The 21,418-nt window shown below is 36.5% G+C and overlaps 2 protein-coding genes across 2 annotated transcripts in view; one reads left to right on the top strand and one right to left on the bottom strand.

The window, feature by feature from the left end:
* DHX29 (DExH-box helicase 29) overlaps positions 1–5,023 on the bottom strand; it is a 42,090-nt gene extending 37,067 nt beyond the window's left edge. Inside the window, exon 1 of the mRNA XM_019743126.3 lies at positions 4,706–5,023. Within this exon, the coding sequence (XP_019598685.3) occupies positions 4,706–4,889 (184 nt within the window). The 5' untranslated portion in view covers positions 4,890–5,023. The remainder of the gene's footprint in view (positions 1–4,705) is intronic.
* Positions 5,024–5,086: 63 nt separating this feature from the next.
* MTREX (Mtr4 exosome RNA helicase) overlaps positions 5,087–21,418 on the top strand; it is a 77,197-nt gene continuing 60,865 nt past the window's right edge. Inside the window, exons 1-5 of the mRNA XM_019743136.3 lie at positions 5,087–5,477; positions 9,735–9,872; positions 11,275–11,341; positions 15,053–15,115; positions 16,016–16,128. Of these exons, the coding sequence (XP_019598695.1) occupies positions 5,344–5,477; positions 9,735–9,872; positions 11,275–11,341; positions 15,053–15,115; positions 16,016–16,128 (515 nt within the window). The 5' untranslated portion in view covers positions 5,087–5,343. The remainder of the gene's footprint in view (positions 5,478–9,734; positions 9,873–11,274; positions 11,342–15,052; positions 15,116–16,015; positions 16,129–21,418) is intronic.

Genomic DNA, 21,418 nt, shown 5'->3' on the forward strand with positions numbered 1-21,418 from the left:
AGGTAATAACAATTATTGTATATAGTACGGTTAGTTTTCTTATCTTCTAGTCAAAGACTCTACCTTAATGCTAGTAACCTTGCTTATAAACTCATGTTACTGGCCATAAAGGAGTGTATAAGTAGTCCTGAACCATTTCTGGGGTCTTATCAGTTGCAGTAAACTCATTCATAAACTTAGCATACTAATGAGAGTCAGGGGTCCCTACACTCATCATATTTAGGAGTCCTCTTTTAAAAAAGGTACAGATGGATGAGCGGTTCATTAGCAAGACTACACATCAAGGATGATGTGTTACTGATAGAGGTGAGATTATAAAATTTTTTAATAACATGTTTTTGTCTTTTAAATTAGTGAATTGAGGATAACCCCATTGCCTGAAATCTTGCCTGGCACACAGCAAACCAGCTCTTCAAAAATTATTTGATGAACAAATGAAATGAGAAAACAAGAGTGACGGAATATCCAGAATTGTGCCAAGAGACATTTTATGGCACAGTGATTTTCTACCTTTAGATGACAGTACAATTTTGAGTATGCTACATACAATCCTTCCAACTGTTTGAAGACAGAGATGGAAGTGGAGTAGAACACTTATATTTATATTAGGAACTACAAAGATTTCAGAGATAATGGCTTTTTGGTGTACTTTTCCACTTTTTTCTGAAAAGTAGTTCTATTATATATTACAAAACAAATACCCAAACAGGGGCGGTCGGATGGCCCAGTTAGTAAGAGCGTGAGCTCTGAGCAATAGAGTTGCTGGTTCGATTCCCACATGGGCCAGTGAGCTGAGCCCTCCACAACTAGACTGAAGACAACGAGCTGCCACTGAGCTTCCAGAGGGGCAGCCAGTGGCTCAGTCGGTTAGAGCACGAGCTCTCAACAAGAAGGTTGCCGGTTCAATTCCCTCCATGGGATGATGGGCTGTGCCCCCTGCAACTAAAGATTAAGAACAGAGACTGGACTTGGAGCTGAGCTGCGCCCTCCACGACTAGATTGAAAGACAACGACTTGGAGCTGATGGGCCCTGGAGAAACACACTGTTCCCCAATATTCCCCAATAAAAATGAAAAAAAAAAAGATCACATGGCAATCTGTGTAGCAACATTTTATTTATACTATATATATATATATATATATATATATATATATATATATATATATATTTATTTTTTAAAAAATTCCTACAAATTTAGTAGATAACCTCTCCTTTTCTCTCGATTTCTTGGCCTGTTAATAATTCCTCTGAATCTTTCCTTGTCACTTATCCAAAAAATTTTTTTGAATGACTATATGCACAGCATTGGAGTAGACACGGAGGGATATTAATGTATATCCATGAAACAGTTCCTACCTCCTAAAATTTTGTAAGACAGATAAAAGTGTGTAATTCCTCACGTACCATGGGCAAGATCTAAATATAAAAAAAAAAAAGATTCAAACAATACATGAGCTGTGAATGCTGGCAGAACAAAAAAAAGAATTGACATATGGGGTGGTATTATAGGATTTTGGTTGACAGTGTGAGGGATAGATGGCATTCCATTAAGAGAAAATGGCAAGAATAAACACGAGGAGGCAGAAAGCCAACAGCTTCATTTAGAGCAGTGAAAAAACTCCTGATTTGCTATAGCTGAATATAGGAATTAGTAAAAACGCTATAAAGGGGGGCTCAGAAGCTACATGAATGGTTTCGACTTTATCACCAAGTCAGTGAGAATGCGGTGAAAGAAACTGGGAAGTGCTATGTTCAAGGTGGTGCTTTCCAAAGATCAAGCTGATGCTTGTATGCAGGGCAGAACTGGAGGAGGAAAAAAATGCCAGAGTTAGAAAGACCCACTGGAAGGCTTTGCTGATACTCCAGGAATTCATGGGTACCTAACCTGAGGTGTGAACATTACAAATGAAAAGTAAAAGGGTATATACATGGAAGATAATAGGTGTAGACTGCACAGAGCTTGGCAAAAGATTGCATGAGAAGGAGAAAGGAAGGCATCAAAAATAACTACTGACCACATCTTCTTTATCTAATCGTCTACTGGTGGGCACTTCGGTGCTTCCATAGTTTGGCCACTGTAATTAAATGCTGCAATGAACATAGGGTGCATGTAGCTTTTTGAATTAGTGTTTTGGCTTTCTTCACATAAATACCCAGAAGGAGAATTGCTGGGTCATAAGGTAGTCCTATTTTTAATGTTTTGATGAACCTCCACACTGTTTTCCATAGTGGCTGCACCACTTTTCAATCCCACCAACAGTGCACGAGAATTCCCTTTTCTCCAGATCCTTGCCAACACTTGTTTGATTTATTGATGGCCATTTTGACAGGTGTGAGGTGATACAATGGAATATTTACTCAGCTATATAAAAGAATAAAATCTCACCATTTGCGACAATCTGGATGGATGGACCTGGAAAGTATTATGCTGAGTGAAATAAGTCAGACAGAGAGACAAATACCATATGATCTCATTTATATGTGGAATCTAAAGAACAAAATAAATGAACAAACAAAACAGAAAAACTGATAGATGCAGGGAACAAGCTGATGGTTGCATATGAGAGGAGGATTGGGAGGAGCAGGGTGAAAAAGGTGAAGGGATTAAGAAGTACAAATTGGTAGTTAAAAAATAGTCACAGGAATGTAAAGTAAAGCATAGGGAATATAGTCAATAATATGGTAATAACTAAATATAGTGCTAGGTGGGTACTAGGCCAGTCAGGGGGATCACTTCGTAAATTATATAAATGTCTAACTACTGTGCAGTACACCTGAACATACTATAAAGTAATATTGAATGTCAACTGTAATTGAAAAATTAAAAAAAAAGGGGGGGTGAAGGGGAGTAAGAGGTTCAAATATCCAGGTATAAAACAAATAAGTCACGGGGATGTAATGTACAGGGAATATAGTCAATAATATTGTGATAGTGTTGTACGGTGTCAGATGGTTGCTGGACTTATGATGATCACTTTTTTAGGTATATAAATGTTGAATAACTGTGGTGTACTCCTGAAACTAACATAATATTGTATGTTAGCTACATTTTAATAAAAGTCTTTTAAAAATAACTATTGACATTGATAAAGAAGAATATGGAAGAACAGAAACACGGAAGTCAGAGTTGAGAAGCTAGTTTGGGGGAGAGAAATGTAGCTTAGCATTAGCCAGGTTAAATTTGAAATACTTGGGAAATAGGGTTGTAAAGGCACAAGTAACATAGAAATGGCTGACTTGAGTTTGGAATAGTGACCAGAATTGGACATGTTGATTGAGGAGTCATCCACAGAGGAAAAGACAGAAATAACGAAAGTAGATGAGCTCTCCTAGAAGGGCTGTAGAGAGGGAACTATACTATCATAGACTGACACTTTCAGTAAGGGTCACATTTTGGGGCTGGGGGAATGGGGACCCAAAGAATACAACAAATGACTATTAGGGTTCAAAGCATTCAGTAGTATCAGCAAAAGACAGAGCCACAGAAAAAAAAATCACGGGAAAGAGGTTGATTTACAGACTAAAAGTGCCACAGAATAGTCAAGGAGAAATCCTATGTATCTGTAATTAGAGGCATAACAGTTTTGTAGTTAAAATGTTAAAATAAACTGCAAAGCCAAGAATTATTATCCACTTTCTGGGTGAAGATTTGGTACCTGCCTACTTCTTCAGTCTTCTTAGGCAATGCTTACATGCTATGAGTACCTCAAAGGCCTAAGCACTTTCTTGGACACATGGTGATCCTTACCTCTGCCAGGAGTATTATTTCTGCCATTCTCTGCAGAATTAACACTTATCCATCCTCCTGATCTCGGCTTAACTGTCACTTTCAACAAGATTATCCATGACCCATGCCTTTCCCCAGTAAAAATTAGATTACCATGTTAAATTCTTTTCCTTTGCCTTTTATGGCACTGATCAATTATAAAGCAGTGTCTGTATGATAATTTAATGCCTGTCTCCTCCCTTAGACTGGCAAACTCCGGGAAAGGTGATATATCTATTTTGCGCATCCCATTCCTAACATCACGTCAGACACACAGGTGTTTAACGAATGTCTGTTGTATGAATATATCACAAAGTACTACAAGCAAACCAACTAAGCAGGGCAAAACTGCGCATAACTGTTCATCGTTTAAAACCAGCTATAATAGTCACCTGATCTCGGGAATCGGTAATCTCCAAGTTTTAATCAAACCAAATCGCAAAGCAAGCAAAAATGAATGGCTGCAGTAAAGATCGCAGGTAACTTTACAGTATGTTATATCCATATTCGGTGTGTAAGTACTGAAATTCTTATTGATTTTTCCATTAACACATGGAAACACTACATCGTAGCTGAAAATGATACAAAGACCAGGTAGAAAATGGTCTGGCTCCAAGAGGTTAGGAACTGCACACTGCTCTCCGCATTACTCTAGTTTGGATAATCGTGGCTCAGGACTGATCCCTGCTGAAACGTGAGCCAACGCAATTTTTATTTTGTTCTCAGAATAAAAAGTGGGGGTTATGTAGGAGACGCCAGGCTACAACAGGGCTACCGTCTGAACTTTGGAGGCTCTAATAGCTTAGACTGATCTAAAACAAGGCTATCCGACAGGGAGACAGCAGCTTCGGTTGTGGAAGATACTGAGGGTCCGCCCAAGTGCGAAGGCTTCTCCATCCGGACAAGCAGCAGAAAGCCCGGGGCTAGACGATACGTACCTTGCTTGACTCGGGATTCCCTGGTACTGGCGACTGCTGCAGCGGGGGGCGGCCTAGCCACGGGATTCTTGTTTTGGGCCTCGCCCGCAGCTCCGGCCTCGGCAGATTTAGTTCTAGAAACAGACACGGCGGCCCGGAACGCCGCGGCTCCCGGCGCCTTGTGTTTCTTGTTCTTGCCGCCCATGGTTGCAATTTTAGTCGAAGATTCCTCTCAGTCCGGGCCCGGGAACCACCTCAGCACAGCCTCCAAAAGCTCTTTACATTCCCCGGGTCCCGCGACTCCACCTGGCGTCCTCCATCCGGGTTTCTCGGGCCTGGGAGATCGTTGCCTCGCAATTGGCCCGATTCATTAAGGTCCAGCCTCCTCGCCGCCCCCCAGGTGCCTACTGGGTGCCGCACTCCCTCGTGGAACTTCCTGTTTAGCCACCGAGCTGCCCACCCATTTAGCCGTCGGAAAGGAAGGAAAGATCTCAGAAAGGAAAAAGGTCGTAAGAGAAAAGAAGGTCGGGGAAGAATCGTCGGTAGCTGTGTGACTCGACTACTTTTTGTCTCCCATGGGCCTCCGTTGAAGCTTCACTATCGGTGCAGGCGCGGAGCATTGTGGGTAGGAGGGAGATTCGGTCTCCTAGCTCTGAAAGATGGCGGACGCTTTCGGGGATGAGCTCTTCAGCGTGTTCGAGGACGACTCGTCCACTGCGCCCGGAGCCAAAAAAGACAAGGAAAAGGAGAAGGGGAAGTGGAAGGGGCCGCCAGGGTCTGCGGAAAAGGCTGGGTAAGGAAGATATGCAACGTGTATGTTTTTTGTTTTTTTTTTGCTTAGTGCTGAGGGAAGAAAATACGACTCTTGAAAGGCCCGAGAAAGTGGGGTGTACATTGAGTGGCGTCCGGAAGTGAAAGGGTTTGAGAAAAATGTTGAAGAGGGAGGAATAATGCTGTTTTGGGGAAGCAGGGTCTTGGCGTTCCCCGGTGTTCGCAGGCAGCGTGGACTCGGCCGTTGCACTTCCCTTAGGCCTTCCCTGACTCTACCTCAGTCTGCGCCGTGGGGTCGTGAGCGCTTATGAGGTCTCTGTCAGGTTGTGCAGCACCAGAACGGCATCTGGTAGGTGGTCTTTAACAAACGAAACAAACGGTCAGTTGAGTAAAGGGTTAACAAGCTTAGAAACAGTGATTTGGGTTGACTTGGAGAACAACAGAAGAGAGACATTTCATCTCCAAGCTGTAGTTTTCTTGCCTATAAAAAGGAGATGATAGTGCCTACACTAGGGTTATTGTGAGGATTAAATGAGATAATGCGTGTAAAGCGCCTAACAGCGCTTACCGTAGTACGTAATAAGTTTTCAAAAGCTAGCTAACATTGACAATTCTAATAATCAAGTTTTTTAAAAAGCACCCACTTTGTTAGAGTATATTAAGTAACGTTGAGTTTATTAAGAAAAAAATTTTAAATTACTGGCCCGTAAACATATATATAGACCGATGCTTATAACTACTGGAAAGTGTACAGAATTGTTTATAGTAGAACAGTGAAAAGCTAATGCATTTATTAGATAAAAGTAAGATGGTCCGAGGGCAATTTTAATCAGGGCTTGGAGAAACACCAGAACTGGAGGAAGCTGTTTTGAGGTTATTTGAATTGGTCCTGCTTGAGGTGGAGAGCTCTGTGGAAAAGGATAGTAACGCAGAGATTAGAGGACTAGCAGAACAATCAGGAGGGTGAAGTGTCACATAAGTAAGAGTGACACAAAGTAGAAAAATAGTTTTCCTCTCTCATTGAGTTGAAGGGAGTGAGAAAGTCTTGGGGAACTTTTCAGGGAAAATGAAAAAGGTTCTTTTTTCATTTTTTTTTCCAAACAAGAATAATTAATAATTGCTGTAGTTTGAATGGGCAACTATGATGTTATTAAGACAATACATATATAATTTTCCACTTTAGTAAAAACTTTGCTTCAAAATTACTACGGTAGAATTAATTCAGTTTGCAGCTGTTTCTGCAACCTTCCAAAGCGAAAACTTGTAGGATATAAAAATAACCTAATTTACATTTTAATTTTATTAGAATATATGTGAACATTAGAGAAGGGAAATACATAAGAAAATATAGAACATTAGTAACTTGTGGAGCTTTGTTTAGGTGTTTTAGGAAAAAAAATTTGTCAGATTCCAACTATCATCCTATCATAATTTACTCATAATCAATGTGTATAGCATGATTTCCAATTGATTTGCGTAACACATGGCAGATCATGGAACTTTAAAGGAACTTACGTATTTAATACTCTAACAAAGTGGGTGCTTTTAAAAAAACTTGATTATTAGAATTGTCTTTACGTATATATAGAGACACAGAGAGAAACAATAGTATGAAAAACTCCATTACTCATAAATCAGCTTCAGCAATATCAAGTCATTGGCAATCTGTTTCCACCGCCCCCCCACCTTTTTTGTTTTGGTAAATCAAAAGCTACTCATGTTATTTCTCCCAAAATATTTCAGTATGCGTCTTATTGATAATGGACTTTCTTTTCCATCACAACCCAACAAATTTTACAGTAATTCCTTAATATCATTGAATCCAGAGTGAAATTTCCCCAGTTGTCTCAAAGGTGTATTTTTTGTAGTTGGTTTCTTTGAATTAGGATCCAAACAAAGTCCATGTGCTGTTTTGGTTGTTATATACCTTAAGTCTTTTATTCTATAACAGTCTCCCTCTTTTTTCCTTATGCCATTAATATCCTTTGGAGGGGTGGTTGAGAGGAGTAACCAGGTCATTTGTCTTGTATAGTTTCCCAAATCCTGAATTTTCTTTCTTATACTGTCATTTAACTAGCTACTATATCCAGTATTTACTGTAAATTTTCCCTATATCTAGAGGTGCATTATCTGATATAATAGTTACTACCCACCTGTAGTAATTGAGCACTTAAAATGTAGGTAATCATAGTTGAGCTGTGCTGTGAGTATAAAATACACACTGAATTTTGAAGACTTAAAAAAAATGTATCAACTCAACTCCAAAAAAACAAACAACCCAATTGAAAAATGGGCAGAGGACTTGAAGAGACATTTTTCTAAAAAGGACATACAGATGGCAAACAGACATATGAAGAAATGCTCAACCTCACTAACCATCAGAGAAATGCAAATAAAAACCACAGTGAGATACCACCTCACCCCAGTCAAGATGGCTATCATCAATAAATCAACAAACAACAAGTGCTGGCGCAGATGTGGAGAAAAGGGAACGCTCGTGCACTGTTGGTGGGAATGCAGATTGGTGCAGCCACTATGGAAAACAGTATGGAGGTATCTCAAAAATCTGAAAATGGAACTACCTTATGATCCAGCAATCCCACTCCTAGGTATCTATCCGGAGAAATCCAAAACTCCAATTCAGAAATCTTTATGCACTCCTATGTTTATTGAAGCACTATACACAATAGCCAAGACATGGAAACAACCGAAATGCCCATCGGTAGATGACTGGATTAAGAAACTGTAGTACATTTATACAATGGAGTGTTACGCAGCCACAAAGAAGAAAGAAATCTTACCATTTGCAACAACATGGATGGACCCAGAGAACATTATGTTAAGTGAAATAAGTCAGACAGAGAAAGACAAATACCATATGATCTCACTTATATGCGGAATCTAAAGAAAAGAATAAGTGAATGAACTAACCAGAAACAGCTTTGAAGACATAGAGGAAAAACTGAGGGTTGCTAGAGGGGCCGGGGGGTGGGGATAAGGGGGAAGGTGAGAGGTTTAGAAAATAGTCGGTAACCACAAGATGGCCATGGGGTTTTGAAAATTAATTTGGGGAACGTAATCAATAATGTAAAGATTTTGTAGGGTATCCGATGGACATGTGTCCCATTTGGGAGACCACCTCAGGGATGATGTAGATGCCTGATCTCTGCACGGTACACCTGAAGCTGAACAATAATGAATGCCAACTATAATTTTATATAAATATATATATGTATGTATATGTATATATTTGTATGTATATGGTTACAGGAAGCGGAGTACAGCATTAGGAATAGAGACAGTGGAAATGTAATGTCTCTGCGATGTCAGAGGGATAGTGGATGGGGGGAAGGGGGTTCACACAGTGTGATGGATATAAATGATAAACGTCTAAGTTTTGCTTTGTCTTGTGCACCTGAAACTAATAAAATTATATTTAAAAAGATGTAAAATATGTCATTAATTTTTATCTTAATTATATACTGAAATAATATTTTGTATATATTGGGTTAAATGAAATGTATTAAAATTGGTTTCTTTTTAACTCTTTTAATATAGTTACTAGAAATTTAAAATTACGTGGGTAGCTTGCATTATGTAGATATATATATGTTAGACAGCATTGATATAAACTTAGTTATAATCAGGTTCAATTGTTTTAGATAAGAATGCTTCAGGGTGGTGCTTTGTACTTCCTATAGCATTACATCATAAAATACACCTGATGCTGTTCCATTTTTCTAAGATTGATAAGAGTTAAGAGTGTCAGCCTAATCCATCATCAACCTTTCACACAATGGCTTTAGCACCTGTGATAATTGTCTAACTACATTATTTCAGTAGTAGATTCAAAATGGTGACTTTCTATTTTTATCATTTTTTCCTGCATTTATTACCTGGAATCCATCTATAAAAAAAGAACATTTCCTCATCAGCTGTTTGCCTTGAAATACAGTTCATAGAGGAAAGACAGGATATATGCTTAATTCTTTCTCTGTATCAGTTTTAAGAGAAATGAGTTGTATTCTAAGGAACTTCCAATGTTGACCAACATGGGTGTCTGATTATGTGTTTAGTTTCTTGATGAATTGATCGATTTTTATATATTTGATGTGTTTTACTCCTTTGCACTCATTTTTAAGAAATTTGGTTTGTAACATCTATTTACATGAGTTTTTCTGTTAATGGTGTTAATTGTATATGGAATAATATTTTATGGAGTCACTCTTAAAGTAAGAACTGATACTGCAGAATTCATTTTAAACTATTTACTTCTCAGGAAACGTTTTGATGGTAAATTACAATCAGAGTCAACTAATACTGGGAAAACCAAGAGAGATGCAGATTTCGAGGGTACAGATGAACCCATTTTTGGAAAGAAGCCCAAGGTAGAAGAGTCAGTAACTGAAGACTTAAGGTACGATTTTCATTGTCATAAATTTCAGTAACTCTTAAGTACATAGTTTTATGAAGTTTTGAAAATTGCTTATGTGTGGTTACTTTATGAAAGTACCTCCTGAGTTAGAGCAATGGAGATATTCTTTATATAGTCATATAAGCATATAAATATAGGACATTTATCTAAGTTTGGAGAAATGGAAGACAATATAGAAAAGATATTTTAGTACTTTAGAATCTAACTTTGAGAGTGTTGAAGCGTGTGTTGTTTTTTTTTTTTTTTAAAGAAATGACATATTTCCTTTATTCATTAATGTTCCAAGAAGAGGATCCCTGGAAGAGTGGACTAAAAAGAAAGAATAAAACTGACCCAATGGAAGGAATAAATGAGAAGGAAGATTAGCAGGAATTAGATTTTCACTGTTGCATGTAGCCGGAGAGTGGCTATGAATCTCAAGAATACTATCAATGAGGGATACCCATGGATATTTGTGGCTAAAATAGTTGGTATTTCTGTGATTTTTGAAAGCTGGAACTTTCTAGAAGTTGATGCCAGTTTCTTAAGTAGCACTTTTACTTGTTTTCTTGTGATCATGATCTTCACGGCTTTGCTTCTTGTATTCCATATTCTAGCTTGGCAATGCCATGAGGAATTCACTCTTTTTTATGTGTTGTTTTTTTTTTTTTTTAAAAACCAATTGGCTGTTATTGTAGTTAGCAAAAGTAGCTACTGTATGTGGTGGTAGATGTGTCACTGAAATATTTAAGATACACCATTTGCTTGAGCTAATAGAATAGATTACAATTTAAAATCATTGTTTCTTGTTGTAGTAACTATCCCTTGGGTTTTATCCAAAGCATGATTATCGGTTTAAAGTAAAATAGAAAAATCAATAAGCAAATAATGAATCTAGCCAGAAACGCATTTATTTGATATATTTTTAATTTATCCACACCATGTCCTTTCAGAGTCTAAATAGAACCTAGATTAGTATAATTTAGGATTTTGATGAGAATAGGGAAGACTTCTATAAATTATGGCAACGTCTGTATTAGACTAGTTTATTTTGTACTTTGTATCATGTTTTTATAACCAGCTTCCTGTTTTGAAGTAGGACCATGTTTTGGAGAGGTACTTTTTATTCAAAATAGTTACTGGAACTAAGACATAATTCTTTGAATAATTCATTTAGCGTCTGTTCTGTATTTGTAATAAAAAATGTTAACTGATTATGTTAAATTCTAAGCATATATTTGAGCAATGTGAAACTTTTTGAATATTCTTAATAGTCAAACTTTTTCCAATTTGGAATACTGATAATTGGGCAGTGTCATTTTTCTTAACATTACAGATTAGAGGTTTATTATCTAGTTATAGAAAAATAATTTATTTAAATGTAACTTTAACAATTTTTTTCAAGTTTGGCAGACTTGATGCCCAGAGTCAAGGTACAATCGGTTGAAACTGTTGAAGGCTGTACACATGAGGTAAGTACAAACAGTATACAGTAGGTTGGTTTTATAAATGGAATTTTGCTTTGGACTATCTGGTATGATGATCAGCAAGCAGTTTGGTCTTAAGGGCTTTGGAAACAAGACTGCGTGGTGTACATAGTCTAATGGAAGGAGCTGGGGCTTTGTATCCAAACCTGAGCTCAGATCCTGGCAGAGCACTTCTAACTAGTCTTAGATAAATTTCTTAACCTCTTTGACATTGGTTTTTTAATTTATAAATTTGGAATAATGGAATTTATCTCGTGGGGTGGTTGTGAAGATTATATAAGAAAATTAGGTGAGGTACACGGCACAGAGTAGGTGTTCAGTACATGATCATTCCCATACTCGCAAAGTCAAATAACTGTGCCACTTGGCAGGTCACATGCTTTTTCAATGTCTTGCTGTGATGACTGCAGTTTCATTGTTGGGCCACAAGATGGTGGTCACTGATAATTTATAGTAACCCTTTAGAAGTGAGAGTTTATAAACATGGGATATAAGGGAACTGTAACACTTTTTATTAAGCCCCCTGTACAGTATAACCACACACGTCGTTATTATAGATGTTACATAAAATTTTGCGGGACTGAGAGAACAAAAAAGGGGCTGACAATTCCAGGATTACTTGATGAGTTTATTAAGGGAACTTAAATATGAGGTGCATTTTGGGAGCAATGAGAGGACATGGATATCCTCCATGTGGCAGGTACTAAGGAGTTGTATAAGATAGGACGGGATGGGTGGGGGTACTGGGGCATGAACCGCCCCAGATAAGGGGAGAAACACCTCACATGCCTGCTCCGGGGGCAGGCAATGTCCTCTTCTGGGCACCAGCACAAACCAGCATGCTGTGGGGTTGATCAGACCGTCTCTGAAGGAATTTTGGAGAATCAGTCTGTTTTGGCCAGGATTTAGCTAGCAAGTCCAGCAGCAGTTAGGCGGTGGTCACTTCATTGGAATAGTCTCTCCTCCACAACAGGTAGTTTGGAAATCTTATTAAAAGTCTTTATTGAATAAACAGTAATTCCAAATTAACAAAAATGATGTAATGATAGATTTAGAACCTTATTTAAAATACTTGTTTTTCTATTGAAAGTTCCTTATGTTCTTTTAGAATAGCACTTAGTTTGGCAGGAATTACACCCATTTGATCATTCAGTCAATACTAATGTTAGACCCTTCTATGGTCTTAAAAAGATGGGAAAAAACATACAACTTTTGCTTTTAAGAGGTCAAAGTTCTAGCTGTCCTCCTCCACAAGATTATCCTCAAGCCTTCTATTCTGCCCCCTCTTCTCACTTTTTTAGCAGGTAACTTCACCTGTTACTTCATCTAGAGGCTTGAGGATCTCAAGTTGGAGGGTCCTCTGATTACAGTCTCCTTCACCAAGCATATCTGCACCTGTCACGTCCACTCATAGGAAAAGAACACTGCCTCTTTTAGGCTAAGGAGGCTTGCTCTCTCTCAGTGTGCTTGGTTGTATCTTACCCTTTCTTCACAAAGACTTAGATCATTTCATTTTCCCTTGACTTATTTGCCCTTTTTTATCTATAAATATTGTAAAGCTTCTTTTGTTCTAGGTTGCTTTTTAGCCACTATGTTGTTTTTTCTTTTTTAATATTTTTATTGGGGAATATTGGGGAACACTGTGTTTTTCTAGGACCCATCAGCTCCAAGTCAAGTCGTTGTCCTTCAGTCTAGTTGTGGAGGGCACAGCTCAGCTCCATGTCCAGTTTTCAATCTAGTTGCGGGGAGCACAGCCCACCATTCCATGTGGGAATTGAACTGGCAACCTTGTTATTAAGAGCTAGCACACTCTAACCAACTGAGCCATCTGGCTGCCCCTATGTTGTTTCTCTTTTCCCCCATTATGGTTATTCATTTAGTACATATCTTTTGAGTGTCAGGTACATTTATTCACTGAGTATAAAGAGATAAACAAAAGAAATATGGTCCCTTCCTTTCCATAGTTGCTATCAAGTGCTCTGCTTGGAAAATCCCTGCTAGACTTCCTGACTTTCCATTCATCTTTTAAGTCATTTTGATCATTCTGCTGGTTTTCTATCTTTATTTATTTTTTACTCTAGTCAGTACAGGCTTCTTCTGTCTGTTATGTGTTAGTGTTACCCAGGCTATTCTCAGAGAATAAAAACAAAAATCTTTGATTCTCATACATATCAAAACACAGTTTGTTGTTGTTGCTTCTGTTAAATCTCGGAGATGCTAAAATCTGAATTGCTTCATGCTGATGTTCTTTGTTCACATCATAGAAAGTATCAGGAGAAATGCAAGGGCGGTCAACCAACTAAGTAGTATGGCCCCACAAGTGGATCATACCCTGATGGGGATCACACCTATTTTAGGGTCCAGTCTTTAGATTTTCTGATCCAGAAATTTGGTTTTTTCAGAGCTCCAAGGGTTGTGTTCTCTAGGCTAGACTCGCTTTTATCATATTCATAAGAGATGGAGGTATACAAAAGAATGTCATTTGCTTAATTAAATGAATAAGTAGTCCTCTCACTATCAAACTATCTGAAAATCAGAAACTACCTAGAAGTTTCTTGAAATCATAAATGGGGAATATATAGTCTTAAGGGAAAGACTGATGAATGTCCCCTAGAAGTGTTCATTCTCTAAGAAAAACAACTCATAACTATAAACCCTTTCCTAATTTGCTGAATAAACTACCAAATTCTAACTGTTGTCTCCCCATTATAGATTCCATTTAGAAAATCATATTTCTTTTAATACATACATTCAGTATTAGTTTTTATAATTTATTTTCACTTTTCTTAATTTTAGTCAAGACCTAGTTATTTCTTTCTGAAATGCTACCCACCTTACCTTAATTGTAATTGAGTTGTAAATTTACAGACAATCTCTCAATATTTCTAAGACACTCTTATCTACCATGTTGCCCCGAAAATGAGACGTAGCCACACAGTTAGCTCTAATGCATCTTTTGCAGCAAAAATTAATATAAGACCTGGTCTTATTTTACTATAATAAAAGACCGGGTATAATATAAGACCGGGTCTTAATTTTTGCTCCAAAAGACGTATTAGAGCTTATTGTCTGGCTGGGTCTTATTTTCGGGGAAACACGGTAATACTTGTTTAGTTTTAAGTTTTGCTCTCAGAAATTACTGGTAATTTCTGTGTGTACCTTACTTTGTCCCCCCCACCACCCATAGATTATATATACACTAAAAGGTTTAAGTCTTGGGAATTTAGCTATATTATGAATTGCTCTCCAAGATCTTAATCTTTATTGGAGGAAAATTACTTTCCTGTTTCAGGAAATAGGGAGTATTATTTTATTTTGCATAGTTTTCTTTCATATAGTGACATCCCATTTTATGTCCATTAAGCTTTTTTTGAGCACTCATAAATGTCAGGTAATACATTAGATGTGGAAAATAGGAAGTTAAGAAAGACCCTAGACCTGAGTAAACACAATTTCTTCTGGGAGATAGTCTTACAAGCTTTTAATTATATTATGATTAGATTAAACACTAGAAGAGGTTTTTTTTCGAGCTTTAGTGTTTTGACTTGTTCTTAAGGCCAGTTTTAGTTTTACAGTGTGTAGGACTATCAAACACTTATTTTTCAAACCATCATTGATTGTGGAGTGCTGAATATATAAATTCTTGAATCGTAAGTTAGTTGGTGGTTTTTTTTAATTTTTTTTTTTTTACATCAGGTTGCACTTCCTGCAGATGAAGATTATTTACCACTTAAACCTCGAGTTGGAAAAGCTGCAAAGGTCTGTATTTTGGACAATACCGTTTTTATAGTTTTGTGAGTTTCTCTTTTTCCTAAAAATCTTGATAAGTTCTTATAAATGAGATTTTTATACTTCCCAGTGTATATAAACTAAGAAAAAGCTACCTGAAATCAAATATAATGAGAACCGAATAAGTAAACAACTATGCTGAAAACCAAGCATTATGTGTTGAGATTTTTAAAAATTAATGATTCTCAACCTTTTTATAGAATCTAAGGAAAATTATCACCCTTTCTCTAGAAAAATGCATGTGTACAATAAGTTTTGCATATAGTTTTAGGTGTTTAATAAGCTTCCAATGAAACCTAAACTATAATGCTTATATTGGATGGATTTTGAAGTCCTGATAGACCTTAAATGATGGATAAAAATTTTCCAAGTCATTTTCTCTCCGTAACAAAGGCAGTGTGGTAGAGAGTAAGCATGAACTCTTAAAATATCATACAGTAGATATATTCTTCTGCCTCTGCTGAATGAACTTAAGTGAAGGACTTCACATTTCAGAGCCTCAAAGTTCCCATCTGTGAAAGAAAATAACACCTATTTTAGGGGTTGTGAAGATGAATATATAGAAACCGTGTTGCAAAGTACCTACCACAAAGAATGTTTTTGACAAATAGTAATGATTATTGTGTTATAATTGATATATGTATAAGCATAATATAATAATGGAAAGATTAGACAACAGAATTCTATACTGTCTAGTTAAAGATTTTTTTTACTTTTTCTAATTTTTCTCTAGTGGGTAGCATATTTCCTAACTAGAATTATAAAGAAATACTCCCAGAATGCCCCTGGGGTTAGCATCTCTTGGTTTTAAGTGTGCTCTGATGTGGCTAGAATTTTCCAGTGGATATTAATACTTTTTTATTTTTATAGGAGTACCCATTTATTCTTGATGCTTTTCAAAGAGAAGCCATTCAATGTGTTGATAATAATCAGTCTGTGTTAGTATCTGCACATACATCAGCGGGAAAAACTGTATGTGCTGAGTAAGTAACTTTCTTTTTAAATGAAATTTTAGGTCTGTTAATATTTGCTTTATATAATTAGGTGTTCCTATGTTTTTACAAATCTTTTATAAATATTTTATAAATGTATCCTCTTGTTGGAGTGACCCCTTTATCATTTTGTAATCCCTTTTCAGCTTTGTTTAAAGTCTATTCAGTCTGACGTAAGAATCAGTTTTTGTTTGTTTCCATTTGCATGGAATATCTTTTCCATCTCTTCACTTTCAGTCTGTGTGTGTCCCTGTATGTGAAGTGAGTCTATATTTATATTTCCTTCTAAGAGTCTTACAGTTTAAATTTTATATGAGGTTTTTGATCCATTTTGAGTTAATTTTTCTGTAATTTGTAAGGTGAAAACTTCATTCTTTTGCATGTGGATATCCAGTTGTCTCAGCATCGTTCGTTGAAAGACTGTTTTTTCCCCATAGTCTTGGCATGTTTTTCAAAAATCGATTTGGGTTTGTGGGACTTTTAATGATTTATAATGTTATTTCTCCATTATGGAGAAATTACAGCTTCCCTATTGGGCAGCTGAATTAAGTACTCTGTTTAACAGTGAAACAGTGAGTCCCTAAAGAGTAAAGAAGATCGTAGAGAAAGAAACTGGTAAAAATCGCATCAATCACCCTGTCTGTTATTCCCTATAACCTTGGTATGATGGTGGAAATATTTCATGAGTTCTGGAATATTTTTTCCTTTGTGAAAGTCTCGGCTTATGTGGTGACTGTTTATTAGTTCCTTCCATGCTGTGACTTAGGTATAATTCACACTTTTTCTCTTTGCAGAGAGTTAGAGGAGTGAAGCTTGGATCTTAGCGTGTCATCCTAATGGTATCAGCCAATTGCAGAATAGTCTTAATCTATTTTCCAGTCTCAAATACATTATGGTCTCTTACTACCCCAGTTCTGTCCAGTGGAGTAGGGCTTTTTTCTTTCTGGTCCACCCTTTTTTGGAAGATGTGGAAGTCAAGCTAGTTTCCTTCTAAGGGACAGATATAAAAGAAGAGGTTTGACTATCAGTTTAATTATTTTAGCTCACTTAGAGAAGCATACAGTATGTTTGGTGCATTACCCATTTAAAGCCAACATACATAATCATTAGAATTTTAAGCATTAGTGTAACCTTGCTTTCATTTTTCCTACAAGAGGGGAGAAATTTTAGGTGGAGGAACTTGTCACATACATGCTAAAACCTCCTGTCAAATTCTGGAATAGGAAACCATAAAGAGAAATTTAAGAAATTTACTAGAGTTATAGATACTTTTGAAAATCTGATGAAGGCTGCTGTGTAAAACAGTCTTGTAGTTATTAAAAAAGTTAGAATTACCATAGGACTCAACAATTCTGCTTCTATGTACATACCCCAAAGAATTGAAAACAATACTCAAATACTTGTACATGAATGTTCGTAGCAGCTATGAACATTTCACAAGAGTGAAAAGGTAGAAACAATCCAAAGTCTTTCAGTGAATGAATGGATAAATAAAATGTGGCATAGCCATACAACGAAATATTACTTAGCCATAAAAGCAGTGAAGTTCTGATACATACTACAATGTGGATGAACCTCAAAAACATTATGCTGAGTAAAAGAAGCCAGATTCAATAGGTCACATACTGTATGATTATATTTATGTGTAATATCCCAAATAGGTAAATCCAGAGAGACAGAAAGCAGGATGGTGGATTCCAGGGGGTATTGAGAGAAGAGGAACAGCAGTAACTGCTTAATGGATACAGGTTTTTTGGGAGGTGATAAAAATTTTCAGAATCAGGTAGAGGTGGTGATTGCACAACATAGTGAATGTACTAAATGTCACTGAATTGTACACTTTAAAATGGCTAATTTTATGTTATATAAATTTACCTCAATAAAAAAAATCTAATGAGGTGCATATTTGTATATACATACCAGATTTTATAATTTCAAGGAGTAGTTCATGGATCTCAGATAAAAGTTTCCCATAGGAATTCAAGGACTTCAGATAAAACTCCGTGTTTAGCTGATAACTCTATCAAGTATAACGTTTTATTTATAAATCTGGTACTAGAATTAACATGTTGGTACCAGATTATCTATGTAACTGAGTAGTTTTCCTGGCACTGCTGTTTTTTATTCCATGTAAAGCTTTTTTTTTTCCTTAAATTTTATTGGGGAATGTTGGGGAACAGTGTGTTTCTCCAGGGCCCATCAGCTCCAAGTCGTTGTCCTTCAATCTAGTTGCACAGTTCAGCTCCAAGTCCAGTCACAGTTTTCAATCTTGAGTTGCAGGGGGCACAGCCCACCATCCCAAGCGGGAATTGAACTGGCAACCTTGTTGTTGAGAGCTTGGGCTCTAACCAACTGAGCCATCCGGCTGCCCCTCTGGAAGCTCAGCGGCAGCTCGTTGTCTTCAATCTAGTTGTTGGGGGGCGGGGTGCAGCTCACTGGCCCATGTGGGAATCGAACCAGCAACCCTGTCATTCAGAGCTCACGCTCTAGCCAACTGAACCACCCGGCCATCCCCCATGTAAAGCTTTTTTAAACAGCTTTGTTATTGTACCAGTAAATTCACCCATTGTAAGTGTATATATAGTTTAGTGAGTTTTAATAAATTTGTACAGTTGTGCAACTCTCATCAGTTTTAGACTTCCATCCATCCAGTTCTTGTGTGTGCTGCTAGATTTGTTTTTGGACTTAATGTTCTGTTGATCTCTATGTCTATCTGTTCTTACACCAGTACTGTACTATCTTGATTGCTGTAGCGTAAAATAAATATTGAAATTTAGGTAATAAGAGTCTTCTAACTTCATTCTTTCTTAAAATTGGGATTTTCTAGGTCCTTTGTGTTTCCCAATAAAGTTTTAAGATTAACTTGTTAATTTCTACCAAAGAAGACTAGTTGAATTTTTAAAGGGATTGCGTTAAATTTGTAGATTAATTTGGGGGAATTGTCATCTTAACAATATTGATTTTTCCAATCCATGAGCATTAATATAGTTCTCCATTATTTAGATCTTCTTCAATTTAGATCTTCTTCTCCCAGCAATATTTTGTAGTTTTCATTGTACAGATCTTAATACATTTTCTTTAATCTGTTTCTAAGTATTTTATTGTTTCATGCCATTGTAAATAGTATTCTTTCCTAAATTCACATTTACATAGCTAATAGTTTGTATATTAAAGTACGGTTGAATTTTTTTTTTTTATGTACACTGATATTTTATCCTGTGACTTTAATAAATTTGCTTATTAATAAATTTTAGTAACAGTTGTACAGCCCATAAGATTTTCAGCGTAGATGATCATATTGTTTTTGAATAAATGCAATTTTACTTCTTTCTGATATATATGTCTCCAGTTTCTTTTTATTGTATTTGGCAGTACCTAGTAGAGTGTCAAAAGTAGTAATGAGAGAGTACATTCTTGCCTATTTCCAATCTCAGAGGAAAAGCATTCTGTGTTTCACCATTCAGGATGGTATTAGCTGTTGTTTTTTCCTAGGTGCCCTTTATCAGTTTGTGGAAGTTCCCTTCTGTTCTTAGTTGGGAATAAGTAAAGTAAAAAACAAACAAACAAAACACCTGTTTGAATGGCTATTAAAAAGATGAGACAGCAAGGATGTGGAGAAAAGGGAACCTTTGTTCAGTGTTAGTGGGAATGTAAGTTGGTGCAGCCACTATGGAAAAGAGTGTGGAGATTCCTAAAAAAATGAAAAATAGAGAACTACTCTATAATCCAGCAATCCCATTTCTGGGTATATATCCAAAGGAAATGAAATTATTATCTTGAGGAGATATCTGCATTTCCTTTATTCACAATACTCAAGACATGGAAACAACCTAAATGTCTATCGGCAAATGAATGGATAAAGAAAATGTGTGTGTGCGCGCGCGCGCACGCGCACACACACACACACACACACACACACACACACACAGTGGAATATTATTCAGCCAAAAAAAGGAAATCCTGCCATTTGTGAGCATTATGTTAAGTGAAATAAGTCAGAGAAAGACAAATACTGTATCATCTTTCTTACACGTGGAACCTAAAAAAGCAGAATTCATTGAAACAGACTTGAATGGTGGTTGCCAGGACCTGCGGGTTGGAGGAAATAGGGAGATGTGCAGAAGTTACAAACTTCCAGTTATAAAATGAGTAAGTTCTGGGGAATCTAATGTATAGCATGGTGACTATAGTTAACAATCATATACTTGAAAGTTGCTTACGAGAGTAGATCTTAAATGTTCTTACCACAAAAAAATAAAATGGTGATTATGTGAGGTGATGGAGGTGTTGATGATTATTGGTAATCATTTTGCAATATATACCTGTATCAAATCATCACATTGTAACTTTTAAACTTACACAATGTTATATCAATAAATCTGGAAAGAAATATATTGAGGATAAAAAAGAAGCATTATATTTTAAGAAGCATTGTATTTTGTCAAATGCTTTTTCCATCTATTGAGACGATGGGGTATTTGCATTTTATCCTGTTAATGAGGTATATTATTATTATATATTAATTTTCTGATATTAAACCAACCTTATATTTTTGGAATATAAACAACCTGGTTTATAAACAACATGGTAGATGGTCGTTTGTATATGTTGCAGGTTTACTCATAGTTTATTCTGGATCCTTTTTGGATCTTCATAAGGGATATTAGTACGTAGTTTTCTTGCAAGGTCTTTGTCTGGCTTTGGTATCAAGTTAATATTGACCTCAATAAGTTTGCGAAGTGTTCCCTCCTGGTCTATTTTTTGAAAGAGTTTGTGTTGGTTTGGTATTATTTCCTCTTCAAACGTTTGAGAGAATTCACTAATGAAGCCATCTGAACCATCTAGGCTTTTCTTTATGGGAAAAATTTTCATTCCTAATTCAGTTTCCGTTCTTAAATTTTGGTAATTTGTGTCTGTCTTGAAATTCTTGAGATGGAATTAGATTATTGGTGTTAAGTCATTCTTTCTAATGTGTTCAAAAGTATAAATTTTCCTCTTAGTACAGCTTTATATGCATTCCATAAATTTTGATAGTTATGTTTCATTTTCAGTTCACTCTTTTAGTTTCTCTATTGGTTTTCTCTTGTGTTGTTTACTTTTCAAGCATTTGGTGATTTTCCATGTGTTTTCTGTTTTTGATCTCTAATGTAATTTCTTTGTGGTTGGAGGATGTACTTTGTGATTTTAATAATTTAATTTAGTGATTGATACGGTTGGGTTTGCATTTGCCTTTTGTTTTTTAGCATATGTCTCATCTTTACAGCCTTCTGTTATGTTTAAC

Source organism: Rhinolophus sinicus, chromosome 3, assembly GCF_057876585.1.
Source record: "Rhinolophus sinicus isolate RSI-liver-muscle chromosome 3, RSI-T2T, whole genome shotgun sequence".
Taxonomy (NCBI): domain Eukaryota; kingdom Metazoa; phylum Chordata; class Mammalia; order Chiroptera; family Rhinolophidae; genus Rhinolophus; species Rhinolophus sinicus.